The 19,443-nt window shown below is 48.5% G+C and overlaps 1 protein-coding gene across 1 annotated transcript in view; it reads right to left on the reverse strand.

Moving 5' to 3' along the window:
• Positions 1-16,004, reverse strand: part of CRY2 (cryptochrome circadian clock 2) — a 34,613-nt gene extending 18,609 nt beyond the window's left edge. The window contains exons 1-5 of the mRNA XM_006896741.1: positions 15,710-16,004; positions 6,992-7,100; positions 4,084-4,226; positions 2,408-2,592; positions 149-237 (exon numbers count right to left, since the gene is read on the reverse strand). Of these exons, the coding sequence (XP_006896803.1) occupies positions 149-237; positions 2,408-2,592; positions 4,084-4,226; positions 6,992-7,100; positions 15,710-15,924 (741 nt within the window). The 5' untranslated portion in view covers positions 15,925-16,004. The remainder of the gene's footprint in view (positions 1-148; positions 238-2,407; positions 2,593-4,083; positions 4,227-6,991; positions 7,101-15,709) is intronic.
• Positions 16,005-19,443: the final 3,439 nt, after the last annotated feature.

Here is a 19,443-nt window from a genome sequence, read left to right on the forward strand (position 1 = left end):
TGACCATCATTTCTGCTACAGGAAGACTTCCATTTCCCAGCAGCAGAGCTCCAAGGCACCACAGGACAAGCATCTGATCCACACCCCTGATGCGTGGGCATAAGCACCCAGGGTTGCGAGGTCTCAGGTAATGGGGTCCCATCCACACCTTCCGTTCCAAGTGCTTATCCAGGCGGGCCAGAGCTTCTGTCTCTCCTCCTCGCCAGACCGCTGGGCCAAGTCCTTCAGTGGGGAACCCTGCAAGAGAAGGGCCAGGTCACAGGACGGGAGGCCAGGTGGCTCAGGGAGAGCTCAGCAAGTCCTGAGCAATGGTTTGCTCCTCCCATGTGTGGGGCTTGGGCCACAGTGCTCTTGGCACTAACTGGGGCGGAGAGCCCCCATCGCTTCCGTGTGCTCAGGGCCTTTTGGGCTCTCTTCCCACTGTTACCCTCTCCTCTCCTTTCCCACTCCAGATACTCTCACCCCAGGTACTGCTAGGCCTCTCACTCTTTCAGTGCCACTGGCAACAATGAACTTTTTCAGGGGAGGCTACTTTTTTCCAGATGAGAACTCAACAGAGAGAGTGCTGTGTGTAGGGAGGAGAAAGGATGCAGCTGGTGGCAGTTCCAGCTGTCCTGACACCAAGAGCCCACTGATGCTGGCACCAGGCTGGGCCTACAGGTCCAAGAGTGGTCATCATTATGTGTCCCCGTGGCCATGATTCTCAGGATCTATGACTGTTCTACGTGTTGTAAATTCTAACCTCGATGATGTTAATAAGGGAGGATTACAAGCGGATTTGTAAAGATATGATTAGCCTTATCTGCTTAAGGTTTGGTCTCCTCGACAACATGGAAAGCACGGCACGGCATTTATATTTGCACTCTGGCAAAAAACTCTCTAGCTTTTCATCAAATCTGCGTCTGGCTATCTAGCTTATGGTCTCCAGGCTTATGGTCTCCAAGCTTAAACCAGCGGCCTGTCGTCCTTGCTTACTGTGGACTCATCAGACTATAAAGACAGCTGTTGCGACTCTGCTTCCCAACAATCTTGGACGCGCCAGCCTCTGAAGCCAATAGCCTCAAAAGCCAGCAGCCTGGGATCCTTTCTCCCCAGATTCCTCTACTGTGAGGTCTGACCTACAGACCTGAAACTTGCCTGTTCAAACACATGAATCATTTCCTGAGGTAAGTCTCTCTCTACACACCCCCCCCACCCATACACACAAGTCTAGAAACAGAAGATGACGTAAGTGAAGTATGCTCAGAGAAAAGACTGGAGGTGTAAACACAACATAAACAGTGATTCTCTCCAGAGGGTCAGGGACCAGGGATTGTTGTTTCCATTTCTGTTTTTCTGTACGTTCTCTCAATTGTCCATGATCAAAATAACCCTACAAACTCATTGCTGTCAAGTCTATTCTGACTCGTACTGACTCTGTTGGGTTTCCGAGGTTATAAATCACAGTGGGAAGAGACTGTCCATCTTTCTCCCACAGAGCCACAGGTGGATTCGAACCACTGGAGACACTGTGCTTTCTGGTCAGTGCCACAACACACTGTGGACTATGTCAGCAGTTGTTGTTGTTGTTATGTGCCGTCGAGTCGCTTGCAACTCATAGCGACCCTATGTACAACAGCCCTAAACTCTGCTCTGTGCTGTGCCAATCGCACTGTCTCTGACACTCCCATCCCAATTATCCCAGTCACTGAATCAATCCACCTCATAGAGGGCCTTCCTCTCCTGCGCTGTCCCTCCACCCTCCCAAGCATGATGTCCTTCTCCAAGGACCTGTCTCTCCTCACAACATGCCCAAAGTATGTTAGACGGAGCCTCAGAATCCTTGCCTCCAAGGAGCCACCTGGTTTAACCCTTTCCAGGACCAATCTGTTTGTTTTCCTAGCAGTCCATGGTATTCTCAATACTCTTCTCCAGCACCACAGCTCAAAAGCATCCACTCTCCTTCTGTCCTCCCTAGTCATTGTCCAACTCTCTGATGCATAACAAGTGATTGTGAAGACCATGGCCTGTATCAGATGCACCTTAGTCTCCAGAGAGACACCATTGCTCTTCAGCACTTTGGAGAGGTCCCTAACAGCAGACTTTCCCATGGCAATGCGCCTTTTAATTTCCTGGCTGCTGGTGCCAAGACTGTTGACTGTGGAGCCAAGCAAACTAAAGCTGTGTACAATGTCAGCAGAGGTCCTAGAAATCTTTCTCTAATAGGACGTATTATGTCACAGAGAAGGAAGAGAAGAGGGACGCCCTGAGTGATGCTGTAGCCATCACATGGACTCAAAGACCCCTACGACCATGAAGGTGGGGCAGGACCAGGCAGTACCCTGCTTACTTCTTTCTGCACAGGGTCCCGTGAGTCACACTGACTTGATACAAACAACAGCACAAAGCAGGGGCTGGCAGTACGTACCCAGCTCCTCCAGGGAGGGCACCCCAAAGGTCTCGTCATGGTTCTCCTGGATCTCAGCCCGGCAGCCCTCCATCTGCTGGCTGGTCACCGAGCCCACTGGCTTCTTGGGCAGCTCCATGCGACTGATGATGGCCTGAAAGCGCTTGTAGGTAAGGGGAGGCTTCTGCCCGTTCAGCTCAATGATCCTGGGGAATCCAAAGCACATTTGGGGTCACTCACAAGGTGATCTGTGTCAGGACCCTGTTCACCCCAAAAAAGAGCCCAGACTTGGCTTTACCTCATCCACTCACAAGTCTCATCTCAAAGTGCCAAGGAGGGAGAATGGGAGGCCACCTCTCCATTTTACCCAGAGGGAGAGAGAAGCTCAGAGAACTGGAACACGTGTGTTGGAGCAAGGCAGAGCCAAGCTGGGACTCAAGCCAGTTCCCTGGTGCCCACGAGGAGTGGCTCAGAGACAGAGACTTGACCATAGCTTTCTAATCACAGAAAGACCTCTGTGGCCTTCTTGGTTCTCTCCAGTGGAGTCACAGTTCCCCAGGGACTTCCTGTCTCGCCTAGCATGAGCCTCGCAGAAAACTCTCTGATAAGAGGCACCAATGTGTGTTCCTTTCTGTCTTCATTTACTGGATCAGAGAGGCCAGAACAACTTGTCCTCCCCTTGCCACACACAGGGCTGGAACGCTAACAGCAGCAGCTAATACTGAGCGCTTTGCAGTTTATAAGGTGCTTTTCATGAGCTGAGGAAACACAGCTCCACTTGAGCAAGAAGACAAGATAAAGGAGGGTGAAGAAACAAATTGAGGCTGTTTATATAAGGATAAACTGGGACGGTTGGGAGCCAGATTCCTGGGGCTTCTGTTGGCTGTGAAACAGCTTACACAAGACCCGCTGGCTGAGCGAGTTCATTTCTCAGTGCGTATCTTCCCCCTCTCCCCCTCCATTAGTGCAGACAGAAGGTTGGCAGAGGCTCCTGCAGTGCCCCACCCCCCTTCCGGCACGTGGCAGCAGGAGGAGCTCCACACAATCTCCTCCTGAAGACCTGGCTCACGTGCACCGCTGTGTGACCCGCCCTGGCAGCCACCACTGGGGGCGGGAGCAGTGGTGGCTGCTGTCTTGGCAGCAGCAGCAGCAGCAGCTGTGGCAGGAGGGTGACAGCTCTCTCAGGGGAAGGGATGGCGGGGGTTGATCCTGGGCTCTGAAAGCACAGAGATGGCCACCAGGGGAGGAGGCCACTCTAGTTATCAGCTTCCTGCAGGGATGGCTAAGGCCTGGCCTGGAAACCCAGATAGTGGGGAGCCCAGGGAACTCATGCTAGGGAAAGAAATTGGACCTATCAGGCAAAGCTCCACAGCAGGGAAAGATGAGGTCCCCCTAGATGAGAGGACAAAGTGGGGTCTGAGTGGACGGATCAGGGCAGGCCCACAAAGGTCCCTAGCTAGGATCTCATTGTCCCCATTCTTGGGCCTACCAAGGCTCTGTGCCACCCAAAGACAGGAAAGATCTCTGTGACCTGCTCTACAGGCCCCAGTGCTGGTCCTTTCTCCCTCTGCTTTTAGAAAATGCTACTTCGCAAGTGCCAGGAGGCTGACAGCAGAACCGTCTCAGTTCTGCTTAGCAGGGGCTCAAATCTCCAACTCTCACAAGTGGCCACCTGATCCCTGGAAGCCGTGCCTCACCTGTCCAGATCATAGAGGGTATGGGAGTTCTCGGTCACCACCTCCACGCCGGCCTCCTTGGCCATCTTCATGATGGCTGCATCTCGCTCTTTCCCAAAGGGTTCAGAGTCATATTCGAAGGTGAGGCGGGTCACCCTCCATTCCTGCAGGGAGAGAATCTGTCATGTTCAACATTGGCTCTAGGGAAGGGTAAGCTTGGTACTCAATTCCTTCCTGGGAGGGAAAAGAGTGGGGCCAAGAAACTTGATAGAAGGGCTTCAAATGGCCTAGAGACAACAATCTAAACAGGAACACAAATAACATCATCATCAGGTTTGAGGTGGGCAGGCCGGGGGGCAGCACAGCAACAGTGCTCCTGAGCGAAGTGGTCTCTGGGAAGCCAGAAGAGAGGTGGGCTGCCAGGTGTACCTGCTGTGTGCCTGCAAGGGCCCCAGGGGAGCCCTAGCCCCAGAAAGAGGCACTGACTCATTGGCGGAGACAGCGGGGGACGGGACTGCCGCCTCCCGCCTGCCTGGCAAGTCGTCCTCAGGGCTTCTCCTGGCCCTGCAAACTTGTGGCCTAGTTTTCTTGGCAGACTTGTGCAATATGAAGTGTCCTAATGGTTTCCACAGCAACACTCCTGAGGCCAGTGGCAAACAGAGCTAATAGGCTCCTGCTTTCCAAGTCGGGAAAGGAGGAGCAAGCTGTGTTTGTGGGGCTAGAGAAATAGCAGAGTAAAGGGGCTGCATGTTGAGAGAAGAAATTCTTTTCCAAGATCTGTTATTTCTGGGAGGAATTTCGGGACCCCCTAGCAATGTGGGAGAAAGCTGGCTCAGTGAAAGGTCATACGGACAAGGTGGAAAAAGCCCCTGAGCAGGGAAATAGCAAGTGGAAAGCATGCCAGCCAAAGTCTCTGGTGCCTTGTAGCTCTGATTCTCTGGGGGAGAAGTCCTAGCTGAGAAGAGACTGGTCTGGCCAAAGTGTCGGTGTGGGTCCTGAACAGGGTTGACATCCCAAGGATAAGTTGTTGTTTATCATCGAATCAGAACCGACCCACAGCTTTCAGAAGCAGTTATTTGTAAGGGAGGAGATTGCCCAACCTTTTCCTGTGGAGCAGCCAGTGTGGCCTCAAACCACGTGCCTTCAGGATTGCAGCACAGCTAATCTTGCCACTAGGCTACAAGAACTCCCAAGGATAAAGGCAAGCAAAAATTCATACCCATTGACCACTGAGCTGATCCCAATTCATCCCAACTAAGGCAGAGTAAAAGTGTTCCACAGGGTTCCCAAAGACGTAAATCTTTATAGATGAATTCTACCGCATCTTCTTCCTATGGAACCACCACCAGTGGATTTGAACCACTAACCTTTAAATTAGCAAGCAGCATTAGCCAATGCACCACAAGAAGTCCTTAGTAAAAAAGCAGTGACTCTGACAGGGACTAGTTCATATAGATTGTTGTTGTCACTGACTGCCTTCATGTCGAGCACGACTCATAGTGACCCTATGAACAAAAGGCCTGAAGCTCCTCTATAACTATGAACATTTAGTAAAGTTCATAGAGTTTCTGGAGGCAAGTTGTTTAGGAAGTGGACGCCACTCCTGCTTCCAGTCATATAGATTATGTGGCTAAATACTCATCATAACCCTGTGAATAATAACAACAGTATTATAAGATGATGACACCATCTCCAAGAAGCCTTCCTTGACTTCTTCCCTCAATACGATTCTCCTGTACCTTGGCTTTGTGCTTTTCCACTTGAATGTTAGCTCTCAGAGTAGAAGCCATGCTGCCTCACTGTTCATGGCCCTTGGGCCTACTACACAGTGGGGGCTCAATTAACAGATGCTGAAGGGTTACATGAAGGAGAAGCTTTCTGTATCTCTGACTACAGCTGGGCTGGCCTCAGGGATGCTGGGGCAGAGGGGGCAGTGTGGCAGAAGAAGAGAGATGGATGTTTTTACACCGTGTGATGGTTAATAGGTTCTGGAGTCACAGAACCTGGGCCTGAAGTCCAGACCTCCACTCATGAGCCACATGACCACGGCAAGGTGCTGTTTCCTCACCTGTAATGCCTGTAGGGATAAGAGCAGCTGCCTCTTAGGGCTGCTGTGAGGAATGAGGGAGTTAGTGGACGTGAGGCATGTGGAACTCTACCTGACTCACAGTCAGCACTCAGTGAATACCAGCTATTATGCATGGCATAATTTATATAATGTGTGTGTGTGTGTGTGTGTGTGTGTGTGTGTGTGTGTGTGTGTGAGAGGATGATGGAATACTAACTAAGCTGCTTGCCCTAAAATGAGACCTTTACTTGAGCCTTTTCCCCTGGAATGAGCAGGGATGCACTGAACAGGAGCATAAAGGCAACTGTGTGCTGTGGAGGATGGAGGGAGACTGTCTGAGGCTTGGGAAAGCTTTTGTCTCTATCTGAGCTTTTAAAGGAACTTGGGTAAAAGTGACTGGGCCCCTGATACATTAAACAGAGGCCTATCTGATACACAAAAGGTAATTTTCATCACTCACTTATCCAGGGAAGCAGGCAGGATACATTCCTTGCTAAATAAGAAACTCCACCCACAAACTCCTGGCATAGAAAGAGCCTTAATAAATCTTTCAGGCTTGAGCCAAACAAACAACGAAGGAAGTCAGTGGAATCCAGGGCAGAATGACTCGCCACATCCCATGTCTGGCCTGGCCTGGGAGCTTTCCAGCAAGACATTGGTTTCACAGAATTTTCCCCTCAGCAGAGTTTCCATTCTGACATCAATCTGACCAGCTGCCTTGGCTCCTAACTTCTCAGTAGCGACCGTCAGGTCTAGTCAGCTCCAACCATTTCCATGTCCTCAACTGAACATCTCATCATTCAACTGTGGAACTCCTGGGAGGCCGACTGTCACCATCTCCTCTCGGCCACACACACTCACCTTGAACAGCCTTGGGAACACGTCGGCGGGCTGGCCACGGACCACAAAGAGGCGGGAGTTTAGGGCCCTTAAACTTTTGTCCAAATCTTCTAGAGACTGAAGCAGAAACCTGTGAAGTTCATAAAGGCTTTGTCAGTGGTAATCCAATTAGCAGCAGCTCTCTTTCCTAACAGCAGTGAGAAGTTGGTATACGGTGCAAGTTAAAGAAGTGGCATCATGGCACCAAAGCAGCAGAGGCCCAGGAAGGGCCACAGGGACGGAGTGGACCAGGGCTGCCTTGTTGAAACACTAGCTTTGCCTCATAGCTGTGTGACCTGAGGCAGCGATTTGACCTCGCCAACCTGTTTTCTCTAACTTGGCATTAGTAACTACCTTGTAGACTTGCTAACAAGAAATTAAAGAATGTCTGAAAAACATTTAGCACTGTGCCTGGCCCATGGAAAACAACAGGAAAACTGTGCTCCTCCCAATATTGCTGTCTATGTGATTCTAGACAAGTCTCTTATTCCTTGTCAGCTTTGGCCCTTCTCTGCAAGTATCTGTCCATCAGGAGGTTACTGTAACAGGTAACAGAGAAACAAGACTGAGAAAGTCCTGGAAAAATCTCATCTCCGCTGTCCTGACCAACTCTATGCTTTCTGGATTCACGTCTCTGACTGCAAAACATTTCCATTCCCACCGTCTGGGTGAGCACTGGCTCCCAGCAGGGTTGCCAGTCTGTCTGGTAGGTGGCACACCCTCTACTTCTCTCCCATCAGATTCTCATCCCCAGAGGCAGGGGCGTCTACAAGTACCTTCTTGATAAGCCAGCTTCATTTGTGGGGAAGGGGAAGGGGGGTGAGGTAGACTGCTCACAGCTTTAAGCCAGAGAGGAGTACCGAGCTGAGCTCGCATCAGCAAAGAAAGGAGAAGAAAAGTGACTTTTGTCAGGTACCTTCAGTGCTATATTTCATTTTTAAATTAAATTATGGTTCGGGGAGCTCTGGTGGCCTAGTGGTAAGGAGCTGCAACTACAATCCCAGAGGCACACGGTTCGAATCCACCAGATGCTCTGCCAGGAAAAGGAGGGACAATCTCCTCCTGTACTAGTCAGATCTGATTTGACGGTACACTCACACACACACACACACACACACACAATTAAATTACGGTTCAATCCACAACCGATCATGAGGGTGAAGCAGAAGTGGGCATTTATGTGTGAGGTTATCATGGGCTGGGGTCCGACAGTTAACAACATTTTAAACAGGTAACTTATTCATACGGTTGAAGATTCAAGTTACAAAACCTTATACTTAAAGCATTCCCTCTCTCTGCTTCCCCGGGAATTTCCTTTCTCTCTCCAGAGTCTATCAATGTTATATGTTTATTTTGCATTTGTTATGCTTTTTAAAAGTGCATTTCCTCATTTAATCCTCTCCATAAATTTTGAAGAAAAATAACATTCTTATTTTATAGATGAGGAAACTGTGGCACAGAAGTTGATTAACTGGCCCAGGATCACAGCTATTAAGGCACAAAGGTAGAGCGGGGACTTGGGTCAGTCAGGCTCTGAAAACCACATTGCTTCTCTCTGCCCCATTTTCAAACACTTGGAGGTGCGCTCAACACTGCTGGAGGTGCTGCAGTGTTGGAGGGCCTGGCGTAATTGCGCTCCACTTCTCTGGCAAAAGCAAACCTGACGAGAAGTGTCCCACAAGGAGTCCTTGCACCTCAAACCTGACCTGGACAGATCACCATTCTCAGGCACTGTCACGGCACCCCCGATGCTCACCCCCTAACCAGCCTCTGTTAACATGGGGAATCATCACCCTATGCTTTGAGCTCAGGGTAACCTGTTGCCTCCTCACCAGCACACCACAACCCCTGACTTGCAGAGGCAGCCACTGTTCCCCACTACCAGCCAGAACCAGCCCCTGATGTACAGCACCTGCCATACCCCCACAGTGGCCAAGGCCACACACTTGCATTCCAGCCTGAGCTGGGTCCACCTCCTGCCTGAAGCACTAGGTAAGCTCTGGAGCGTGCAGGAGCCTCCCCAGGGGCTGTAATGGGAGGTGCCGCCAGGTCCAAGATAGCTTTCTGCAAACCACAAGCCCTGACTCTGTGAATTTCTGTTTTTGAAAAATTGACACTCTCAAAAACGGAAAGAGGAGACAAGAGTGACGCATGTCTGCTGGCCTCCTCTAAGGCCTTTCCTCCCAGAAGGAGAAGAAGAGATGCATGTTGAGCCTCATGTCACAGGAGCTTTGCGCCCTGCCAGGTAGAACGCTTACAGTTACCCGCGGTTCAAATTCCCCAGCTCCAGGATAAGCCACCTCCCCCTCTGCTCCCAGGAGTGCCCTTGCATGCCTTGGGGGCCTCTTCCTTCACAGTCCGCTAGACTGGACTGGGTTTAGAGGTGAAGCTAGAAATCAGGTTGGAAATGCACGTGAACTCTAGACTTCGCAACATGCAGTGAACTTCATCCTAGGGAACTTCATTTCCAATCTCATTTACTGAAAGGAAGAGACCCTTGGCAGCTTCTCTGAGGAGCAGATAGCTCCAAGAGAACCTTTTTCTTCTTTGACAAGAGATGTGGATGTGTGAACTTGGCAACTAAATACTGATAATAACATCAGGTAACATTTAATCAGCACCCACAATGAGCCAGGCACTATTCCACCTGTTTCACACGCATTGTTGTTGTCACATGCTGTCCAGTCGGATTTGACTCATAGCTGACCCTTCAGTGGGTTTTGAGGCTAAAAACTGCATGAGGAGAAACTGTCCACCTTTCTCCCACAGAGCAGCTGGTAGATTCAAACCACATGCTTCTGAGTTGGCAGTACAACTCCTTTACCACCAAGCCACCAGGTTCCCTTCACATACTTCATTGAATTCTCACAACAATCCCATGAAGTAGACAGATACTCTTATTATTCTCATCTTCTGGATAAGGAAACAAGGCACAGAGAGACTGAAAACCCTACACAATGTCACAGCCCTAATGCCAGTACCAAATGCTATCAAGTTGATGGCAATTCAGGGCAATTTCTTGTGTGTCAGAGTAGAACTGGGCTACAGTTTTCAATGGCTAATTTTAAGGTTGTCAGGCCTTTTTCTGAACTTGAACCTCCAAACTTTTGGTTAGCAGCCAGACTCCACACCAGAGAGTTTAGCTTGGAGTCTGTATCCCTAACCACTGGGCCCCCTTGCTTCTCAACCATGGCTCCACCATCAGGGATCATCACAGCCCAACTCAGATGCCAAAATGCTGCTGTCAGACCCTTACACTTGTGTGTGGTCTGGAGATCAACAGTATCAGCTTCACCTAAGAGCTTGCTGAAATGCAGGCTCCCAGGCTCCCTCCCAGACTTCCAGAGTTAAAACATGCATTTTAACAAGACCGCAGGGACCTGTCTGCACAGGAAGTTTCAGAAGCTCTGCTCTAGTACCTTGAACTTCACTTCTGTTTACAGACTGTCTTTCATTGCTTTTAAATGGGTTTCATTTTGGGGAGGGAGAAAAATGTGCAACAATAAATGAATGAAAACTCAACTTTTCTGTAAACTTGGTTTAAAATCACAATAAAAAATAAAAAAGAAAAAGAAATGGGTTTCCTTTTACTAAACTTTCCCTCTTTGAGCTCCTGGTTTCTGCCTTCTCTTTGGCCCTCTGTGGAAAAGGGGGCTAAGGCGAGCCACACAGGAGGTGATAGGAAGCATGGAGAGATCCCAGGAACTGCAGCCTCCAGGCAGTCAGAGGAGAAGCTCTTTGAAGCCTTGTCGATGACAGGTCTGTGCAGCAGCGAAGTACTGTGGTGCAGAGCTGGTGCCACAGACACGCTCACGGGGGCAGTGTTGACACTTTCACCAGGACCAGTTCTTATTTACACCAATGAGGAAGGTCAGGCTGGGCACCTGGGCGGGGGCTGTCACCTCACCCTTGGCCGCTCAGGGCCGCTCTGGGCTAGGCCACGTGCCCCAAATTTGGAGCTCAGAGTCCCGCGTGAGCAAAGTTCACTGTCTGAATTAGACAACTTGTGCAACCGAATTACACCGCACAAGTGAGCCTGAGACAGAAGAATTACAGAAAATCACACTGAGATTTCAAAAAATACAGAGGACTCCATGGGGCTAAGCAGCCCTTTGAGGTAATATGGGCACAGTCTTCTGGCTCATGATGTGTATTAGGAAATGCCTTTTTTAGGAATGGCAGATTTTGTGCAGAGGAACATTTTGTTCATTTGCTGTTAATGGGGGAAGGGTAGGAAGCTCCGCTTTTAGATGCTGATCTGCCCTTAACCAAGTCTCTCTGCTTCAATTGGGGGTGATTTAACCATAATGATGATACTATCCAGCCCAAGCTGCTTCCATAGGCTATAAACAGACACTGATTTATTGTAAAGGATTAAGAGGGTTAAGCCCACGGAAAGATCCTTGGTGATGCCTCAAACCTATCCAGTGGCTCAGGGAAGAAAGTCCTGCAATCTGCTTTCATGAAGATTGCTGTTGTTAAGTGCTGTCAAGTATGACTCATAGCGATCTTATGAAGAGCAGATCTGACAGCTGTTCTATTCTGTGCCACGCTCACAATCTCTCACTTCCTTGAGCCCACTGCTGCAGTCACTGTGTCAAGCCATCTGGTTGAGGGTCTTCCTCTTTTGTCATTCCCTCTCCTTTCTAAGCATGCTGTCCCTCTCCAAGGATTAGCCTCTCCGAGCAACATGCCCAAAATATGTGAGGCAAAGCTTATCATCTTTTGCTTCTAAGGAGCACTCTGGCTGACCTTCTCCAAGACATAACTGTTCTTTTGACAGTCCATTGGATATTCAGTACTCTCCTCCAACACCACAACTCAAAGGCATTAATTCTTCTTCTGTCATCCTTATTCAGTGTCAAGCTCTCAGACAGATGCATAGTAAGTGATTAAAAAGACCATAGCCTGAATCAGGTACACATTTGTCTTCAAACTGACAAGAAAAGTACAGCCTTGAAAATTCTACGAGGCTGTTCCACTCTGTCATGTGGGGCTATTATAAGCTGAAAACCAATTCCAAGGCACTCAACAGTGACAAGAGTAGGAAAGGCTAATCCTAAGCCACAATGCATGACAAGGGTTGATCTCTAAGCATCGTCCAGATAATATATTTATTCTTTCTTTTTTCTTTTTACGTTTATTCTTTCATTGTCTCAAAGAGGAACAGAAGGAGGAAGATTTTCATCCCTTTTGGGCCACAGACACTTTTTTGCAGAAGACCATTAAAGTGACTTGCTTGGGCACCAGTGTGAACATCACATAGAAACAAAAAAATCTCCCTACCAGTAGTAACCTGGAATTCTCGATTGCCTTCTCACCAATGAAATTCCAAAAAAGAACAACCCAAGACAGTCCACTAAGGTTCCCAGTTCAGCTCATTTGCTAATTCTAAGCTATCCATGCTGTCCCATTTCACCTCATTTACTAATTCGAGCTACTTGAGCTGAGTGTGAATCCATTAGTTACTGTACACTTCCACCAATTCCCTGTGTCCCAGCAGTTCCCGAATGCTGGTGTGACTCGGAGCCAGGGACCAAATGATCTTAATGAAGTGTGAGAAGAGTTGTCAACACCTATACACATTGCCACAGGGTGACTGAGATGATAAAAAACTACAGAGGCCTATTTCAAATGGTAGTTTTAAAATCTAGAAGCTGCTCACAGCATCATTTTTGGAGGAATGCTGACGGCAACACTTCTTAGACAAAGCAAGTCTAGAGAAGGAACTGGCTAAATGGCAAAGGACAACTGGTGCTTAAAATAAAAGTTTTACAGCTCACATAGCTGCAATACTATCAGGAGCTTGGTGGCCTAGTGGCAAGACGCTGCGCTGCAATCCCAAAGGTACGTGGTTCGAATCTGCCAGGTGCTCGCTGGAGAAGGAAAGGCAATCTCCTCCTGTACCAGCTGGATCTAATTCAATGGTATACAACAAGATAAAAAAAAAAGGTGGCGTGGGTGAAGGGGCAGGTAAAATTCCTACTATTACCAAAATGGGAACTTTGTGGTTTAGTGGAAGAATTCTTGACTTTCAGGAGGAGTCTCGGGACCAACTTCTAGCCAACTCACCTCATGTGCAAACACCACTGTTAATGGAGGGGGGTCACCATGAGCTGGCAAACACACAGTTCTTTATTGCCTTTTTCTGTCCTCTTTTAGAATGTGTCGTTCATGACTATTTTAACCTGATTTTGTCTGCAGGGGGAAAAAATAGCAAGTGGGAGAAAAAGGGATCACAGATTCTGATGCCTGCTCCCTCTAGCAAATGGCTCTGGGCCCTGCTGCCTGTGGGAGGAATCTCAGGCACCAATTTGAGTAGTTGCAGAGCTAAAACATCATGCTACAGCACAATGCTCTCAGATGGCTCTCAGATCCAAAAACAGCCACAGGAAGATTACACATAGCGAAGTTATGCAGAGGTACAGCTCCACCACTTTCCCTCTCCCTGACCCTGTGCACAGACCCGTGTACACAAACCCCTGTGCAGCTCGGCCACACCCTGACTCCAGCGAGGACTAGCTATGGTGGGGAGGGAGGAAGTGTTTCCAGGCCTCAGGAGCAGTTACCATTTTTGGCCCGTTTTGTGTTATTTCTTTCCTCTGAATGCCAAAATGAATCTGACTTCCTGCCAGTGCACTTCAACACATTTCCCAGGCTGCCTGGCTCTGCTCTGCGGTCCTCTAGATCTGTGCAGCTCAGGAATCCTAAAAGACCAGCCAGCCAAGCTATACCCCAAAGACAATGAAATCAGAATCTTGGGGGCAAGGAGACCCAGGCATCTTCTAAAGAACCTTTGGTGATTCCAATATATATATCGAATATTGAGAACCAGTGTTCTCTCACCCAGCCCGGGTTTATCTGCCTCACGACATTTAGTTCTACTGATCATGGTTGTTTATTTGCCTTCTCCACTATAATGTCATGCCAGCAGCTCCCTCCATCAGCTCACTCAGTTATATCCCTGGCAGCCCCAAGAACAGGGCCTAAAGGATATTAAGCTCTCACTGAATTAATGCTCCATTAACATCTGCATTAAGCCTCAGACTTCAGATTTGACGCAGGCATCAACCTGCCACATTCCTGTTCTCCTTCACTTGGCTCAGACACAAAAAGTGACACACAAAAATACATAAATAGCTAGTTTCTAGCAAAACGGACTTTAATTGGCAGCACAGTTGTGGTTGATTTTTAATTGCTCCCACTCCCAGGGAAAAGTAGGCCATCCCCTGCAATGTCCTTCTATGTGCAACAAAAGCAACTCCTTCAAGATGGGAACAGAAGACAGGTCCTAGACACTTTGCTCTGATTGGCACTCTGCCACAAGAGGGGGCAAAGTCCCATGCTTGGCTTAGCGTCCACACTAGAGATGATGAGCATTTGAGAACGTCTGTCAAAGCCAGCCACCTATCTATAGAGATTGGAGCAGTGGCAGAGCCGCGGAGCAAACTGGAAACTGGGCAGTCTCTCTCCACAGCTATCTTTAGTAACCTTCCTCTCTACTTGAGAAGCGCAGCTCCTAGCAGGGCGCACACCTTGGAGAGGAACTAATGGTGTGCTGAGAGCTGCTGTAACCTGGACAAAACCCTGCAACACGGCTGCAAGCAAACAATCGTCCAGACCCATGCAAGTAAACCAATCAACAGCCTCCCTGAGGCGCTGTAAAGGGTGCTGGGGATGGAATGTTTGCACACACACCTTGGCTCTGAACCCTGGTTACAAGGCAAAACCACTCACTCCTGTCTGCTGACTCCTCCCCATGACCCTGTCAATGGCCATGTCCATAGCTGTCTTTCTCCCTTCTTACCTTACTGAGCCTGTCTGTAAATGTCTAGCTTGCAAAAATCTCGGCTGTCCTTTAAAATTCTTAGGAGGAGAGGGTGAAACTGTGTTGCATTTCTCTCTTCCTCCTAGCAAATTCACGGCTGTTGAGGGAATGCTTTTGAAGGGTTAAGCATTGCTCTAGGATTGGGGGCACAGCTGAAGCCTTACCTAATGCAAAGCCAAGGTGTCTAGACACTCATTCTGGGTGCAGAGGAAGCCAAGATGGACGAGAGGATGGATTTAAACTAACCCACTCTGCCTCGGAACCAAATTCCTCCCCGCCCTCCCACCACAGTCGCTCCTTTTCCTCCGCTCCCAGGGAACAACTCAATCCAGCCCGACTCTGGTCTGCCACTCCCTGACTGCATGTCCTTGAGCAGGTCAACTATGCGCCGATATGGCTCAGGAGCACTCAAGGCTGACCCTCCAGAGGGTTTTCAAGAGGCTGTCAATTGCATGGTAGGAAAATTGTTCATTCTTCTCCTGCGGAGCCCCTGGTGGATTCGAACCACCAGACAGCAGCCTTTGGGTTAGCAGTGCAACTCCCTAAGGTCTACACCATCAGAGCTCCCTGAGGCTCGTGAGCATCATCTGTAAAATGGGGGGATCGGGATCTCTGTCCGCAGGGATGGTGAAAGGGTCAGCAGGAATAGGGCAAGGGGCGAAAGGAGGCTGGGACCTCGCCCACCAAGGGCATTATTATTATTACCACCCCCAGGACTCTTGAGGAGCCGGCTTTCGGCCTCTGGATACCCTGCTCCACTTCTCTCAAGCCCAGGACTTCCAGCCGTGGGCGCGGAGCACGAGCTTCCCCTCTGATCCCTGGGGGTCAGGCCCCGCCGCCCGGGCCCGCGATCCCACCCCGGGCCCCCTCACCTCCATCGGTTGATCCCGACTGAGGAGGAGGCCGCGAACCAAGGGTCCAGGATGTAAACGCAGCGCACGCAGCGGGCCCCGCGCACCGCCGCCAGCAGCGCCGGGTTGTCGTGCAGTCGTAGCCCTTTGCGGAACCAGTGCACCGAGGAAGCGCCCTCCGTGCCCGGCGCCGGCGCCAAGGGCCCGGTTGTCGCCGTCACCACGGTCGTCGCCATCTCTGCCTGGACTGCTCTGGCCGGCGCCGCTCCGCCCCCCGGCAGCGCCACGGGCCCCGCCTCCAGCCCACCCAATGACCTATGACAACGCTGCTCTTTGCCGTGGCCCGGCCCCTGGGTTCGTGCAGAGCTTCTACCATTGGCTCAGAGCCTCTAGCCGGGCGATTGGCTCAGCTGCCCCGGGTCAGGCCCCGCCCCCTCACGTTCCCACCATGTGTCCGCCGCCCAGCAAGATCATGCTTGCAAGGACTAGTGACGCAGGCGGGCACTCCCCGTGGCGGTCAGGGCGTTGGCCAGGGACAGCGGATTACTACACACGTCTTGGTCAGAGCCTGTGACTAGAAGAAGATATCTGGGCTTGTGGTGGTTGTGATTTCAGCATTGACAACTCTGGTCCTAGGTCACTAACATCACGGTCATGTACCTCTGTGCGCATTCTGTCACCACCAGCATAATAAACTGCTTTCGACTGAGACCAGTTCCATTCATTCAACAAACCCTAGTGACCGGAGCTTCTCATTCTGTAGATACGGAGAGTAGAGGCTGCTCCAGGTTCACTCAAGATCATGAAGCCAAGAAAAGAACTCTACCTACATCGTTCTGCCTTTATCCACAAAGCTGTGTTTCTATCTGGGCTGCACACTTTGGCATTTGCCAGAGGCACAGTCTGGCCTGGGGGAAGAGAACTCTAATAATGCTGCATCAGAGGGTTTGGAGCAGAAAGTGGGAATGCGGAGGGCGTGGGTAGAAATAGTAATTATGCCATCAGATGAATTAATTTTCTTTTAGCTCTAAATTTAGTAGATCTTATGGTACTATTGTTATGCAAGGCTTTGTTCTTCATTCTGTGTGGGCTTCAGAGATGCAAAAGACATTGTCCTTCCTTCTCTGGGAAGCTATGTGGATCCTCTTCCTCATCTGGGGTTCAGCATGGACTGACTGAAAGGTGAGAGAAGTATATAAGCACTCATAACAAAGTATTGAGGGTGGACATAAATGGCCTCATTAGACTGGAGCTCTGGGTCCATCTGGTAGAGGACAATCTGTTTCAACCTCCCATTAGGTTATACCCATGCTCTCAACCTTTCCTGAATGTGAGAATGAGTAATGAAGGAGCTCAGGCCAGCAATTTAGTAATATTGATTGACACTGCTCCATAAACTGGTATTGTTGCAATGCTATACTGTCTGTCGTTTCCAGGGCTTTGCACAAACTGTTCCCTCAGCCTGAATCACACTCCTCGCTCTGGCCCTTTCAAGTTCTAGTTTATCCTGCCCTTGCTAATTATAAACATAATCTTATGTCTGGTTCCAGCCCACATATTGCCCCATTTCATCCTGTCCTTATCACTGCCCCTAGATCTGGTGTTATAGTCCTTAGGGAGTTGTATTGCTAACTCAAAGGTGATGCCTTTTTGCCAATTAAATCCACCAGTGCAAGAAAGATGGGTAATCTCTCTTGTAATTTATAGTCTCTAAAAACTTGTTGGAGATTCAGCTGTGAGTTGGTTTCAGGGAAATCAGAGTTTACAGTAGTGAAATTTCTTGCTTAAGTGGCACTGTATTATTAGACTATAAACCTCAGGAAGACAGAGGCTATGGCTTATTTGCAATTGTTTTTCCAGAATCTACCTCAGTGTTTGACATACAGTGTCTAAGAAGCATGTGAGTGAAAGTTGACTAGAGTTGCAGGTTGCCAGGATCCTTCAAAGTTGATTCCAGGGGAGCTCTGGTGGCCTAGTGTCAAGAAGCTGCAATACCAGAGGTACAAGGTTCAAATCCACCAGATGCTCTGATGGAGAAGGAGGGGCAATCTCTTCCTGTACCAGTCAGATCTTATTTGATGGTAAACACACACACACACACACACACACACACACACACACACACACACACAAAATAAAAAGAAAAATTGGAAAAAAAAAAGGTGATTCCAGGACCATTAATTGACCCTGATCTTGTTTTATAATCTCCTCTCCAAATGCTTGCTGGCTGGCTGAATAGATGCAGTTGAGGCTTTGTTACTCTTCTTCTATGACCCCTTCTCTTGACACTCTTCTAGAAATGGAAAAGACAGTGTAAGCCTCAGATATGAGTATTTTTCTCTTTTCCTCCTCTGAACTATAACATTTTATCTCTGGACTCCATGAGGGCAGGGGCTGTGCTGATGTTGCTTGTCAATATGTTTCTATCACCTAGCCTGGTGCTTGAAATGTACATACTATATGTTGTTAAGTGTTGTCATGCTGTCACCCACTCACCCTATGTACAACATAAAAATTTTGACCAATCCTGCACTGTCCCGGTAATCTCAGGGATGTTTAAACTGTTGGTGACACCATCACTGTGTCAATCCACATCCTTGACAATCTTCCTCTCTTTTGGTGACTCTCTGTTTTTCCAAGGACCTCATCTGATAACATATCCAAAATATGTGAGAGGAAGTTTCGCCATCCTTGGCTGGACAATGATTAATCATGACAGAAGGGTTGATGCTTTTGAGTTATGGTGTTGGAGAAGACTATGGAATATTCCACAGACTGACAAAAGAACCAACAGATATGTCTTGGAGAAGTGCTCCTCAAGTAGCATGTTGCTTAGAGAAAGACATCATCCTCAGAAAGGTGGAGGATCAGAGAAGGAGAGGAAGACTCTCAACCAGGTTAACTGACACAGTGTAATGGCTCGAGTGTGGCAGAAGTGAGGATGGCGCAGTGCAGGACAGTGTTCAGAACTGTTGTTCATAGGGTCACTATGACAGCACCAAACAAAAACAATTGCATCCATTGTAAAAATAAAAACCAAACCAAACAAAACAAAACATTTTGAGATCTGTCCTGAAGTAAAACGCTGTCAATGATGGAATAAAATTAATATGCATACAAGGAAGACCTGTTAATATGACTATTATTCAACTACAGGTACCAACAATTAAAGCCATTGATGTAATTGAGGATCTTTACCAACGTCTGCGGTCTAATATCGTTGGAACACATAATCAAGATGCATTCGTAAGAACTAGTGACTGGGATGCAAAAAGTTGGAAATAAAGAAGGATTGGTAGTTGAGAAATATGGCTTTGGTGACAGAAATGAGGCTAGAGGTCACATAACATAATTTTATACAGGATTTAGTTTCTACAAATACCTGTTCTAAAAAGCACAAACATTGACTATCCCCATGGATCTCACTTTTTTTCTGATGTGCAGTGAATTTTAAAAATTCTCATTCATTCATTTTTGCACTTTCCTCTCTCCCCTTCCTTTCTCCTTCCCATTTCACTTTTTTCACATTCTTTCTTTTTCTAAAAAAAAAATCATTCACTGTTGCTCAATTTCCTCCCTCTCCCTCCCATTTTCCTCCCCCAGTTCACTTTGTAATGTACCTCTTATTCTAGACTAAATAATATATTCCTTTTAAATAGTTCTTTTCGTTGTCTGTTCCAATGCTGTGCTCATTACCTATTCACCCTTTCCCTAATTTCCTCACATACCCCCATGTCAGTCCTGTTTTATAATGG

This window comes from Elephantulus edwardii, unplaced genomic scaffold, assembly GCF_000299155.1.
Source record: "Elephantulus edwardii isolate Elephantulus edwardi_28Jun2011 unplaced genomic scaffold, EleEdw1.0 scaffold00189, whole genome shotgun sequence".
NCBI lineage: Eukaryota > Metazoa > Chordata > Mammalia > Macroscelidea > Macroscelididae > Elephantulus > Elephantulus edwardii.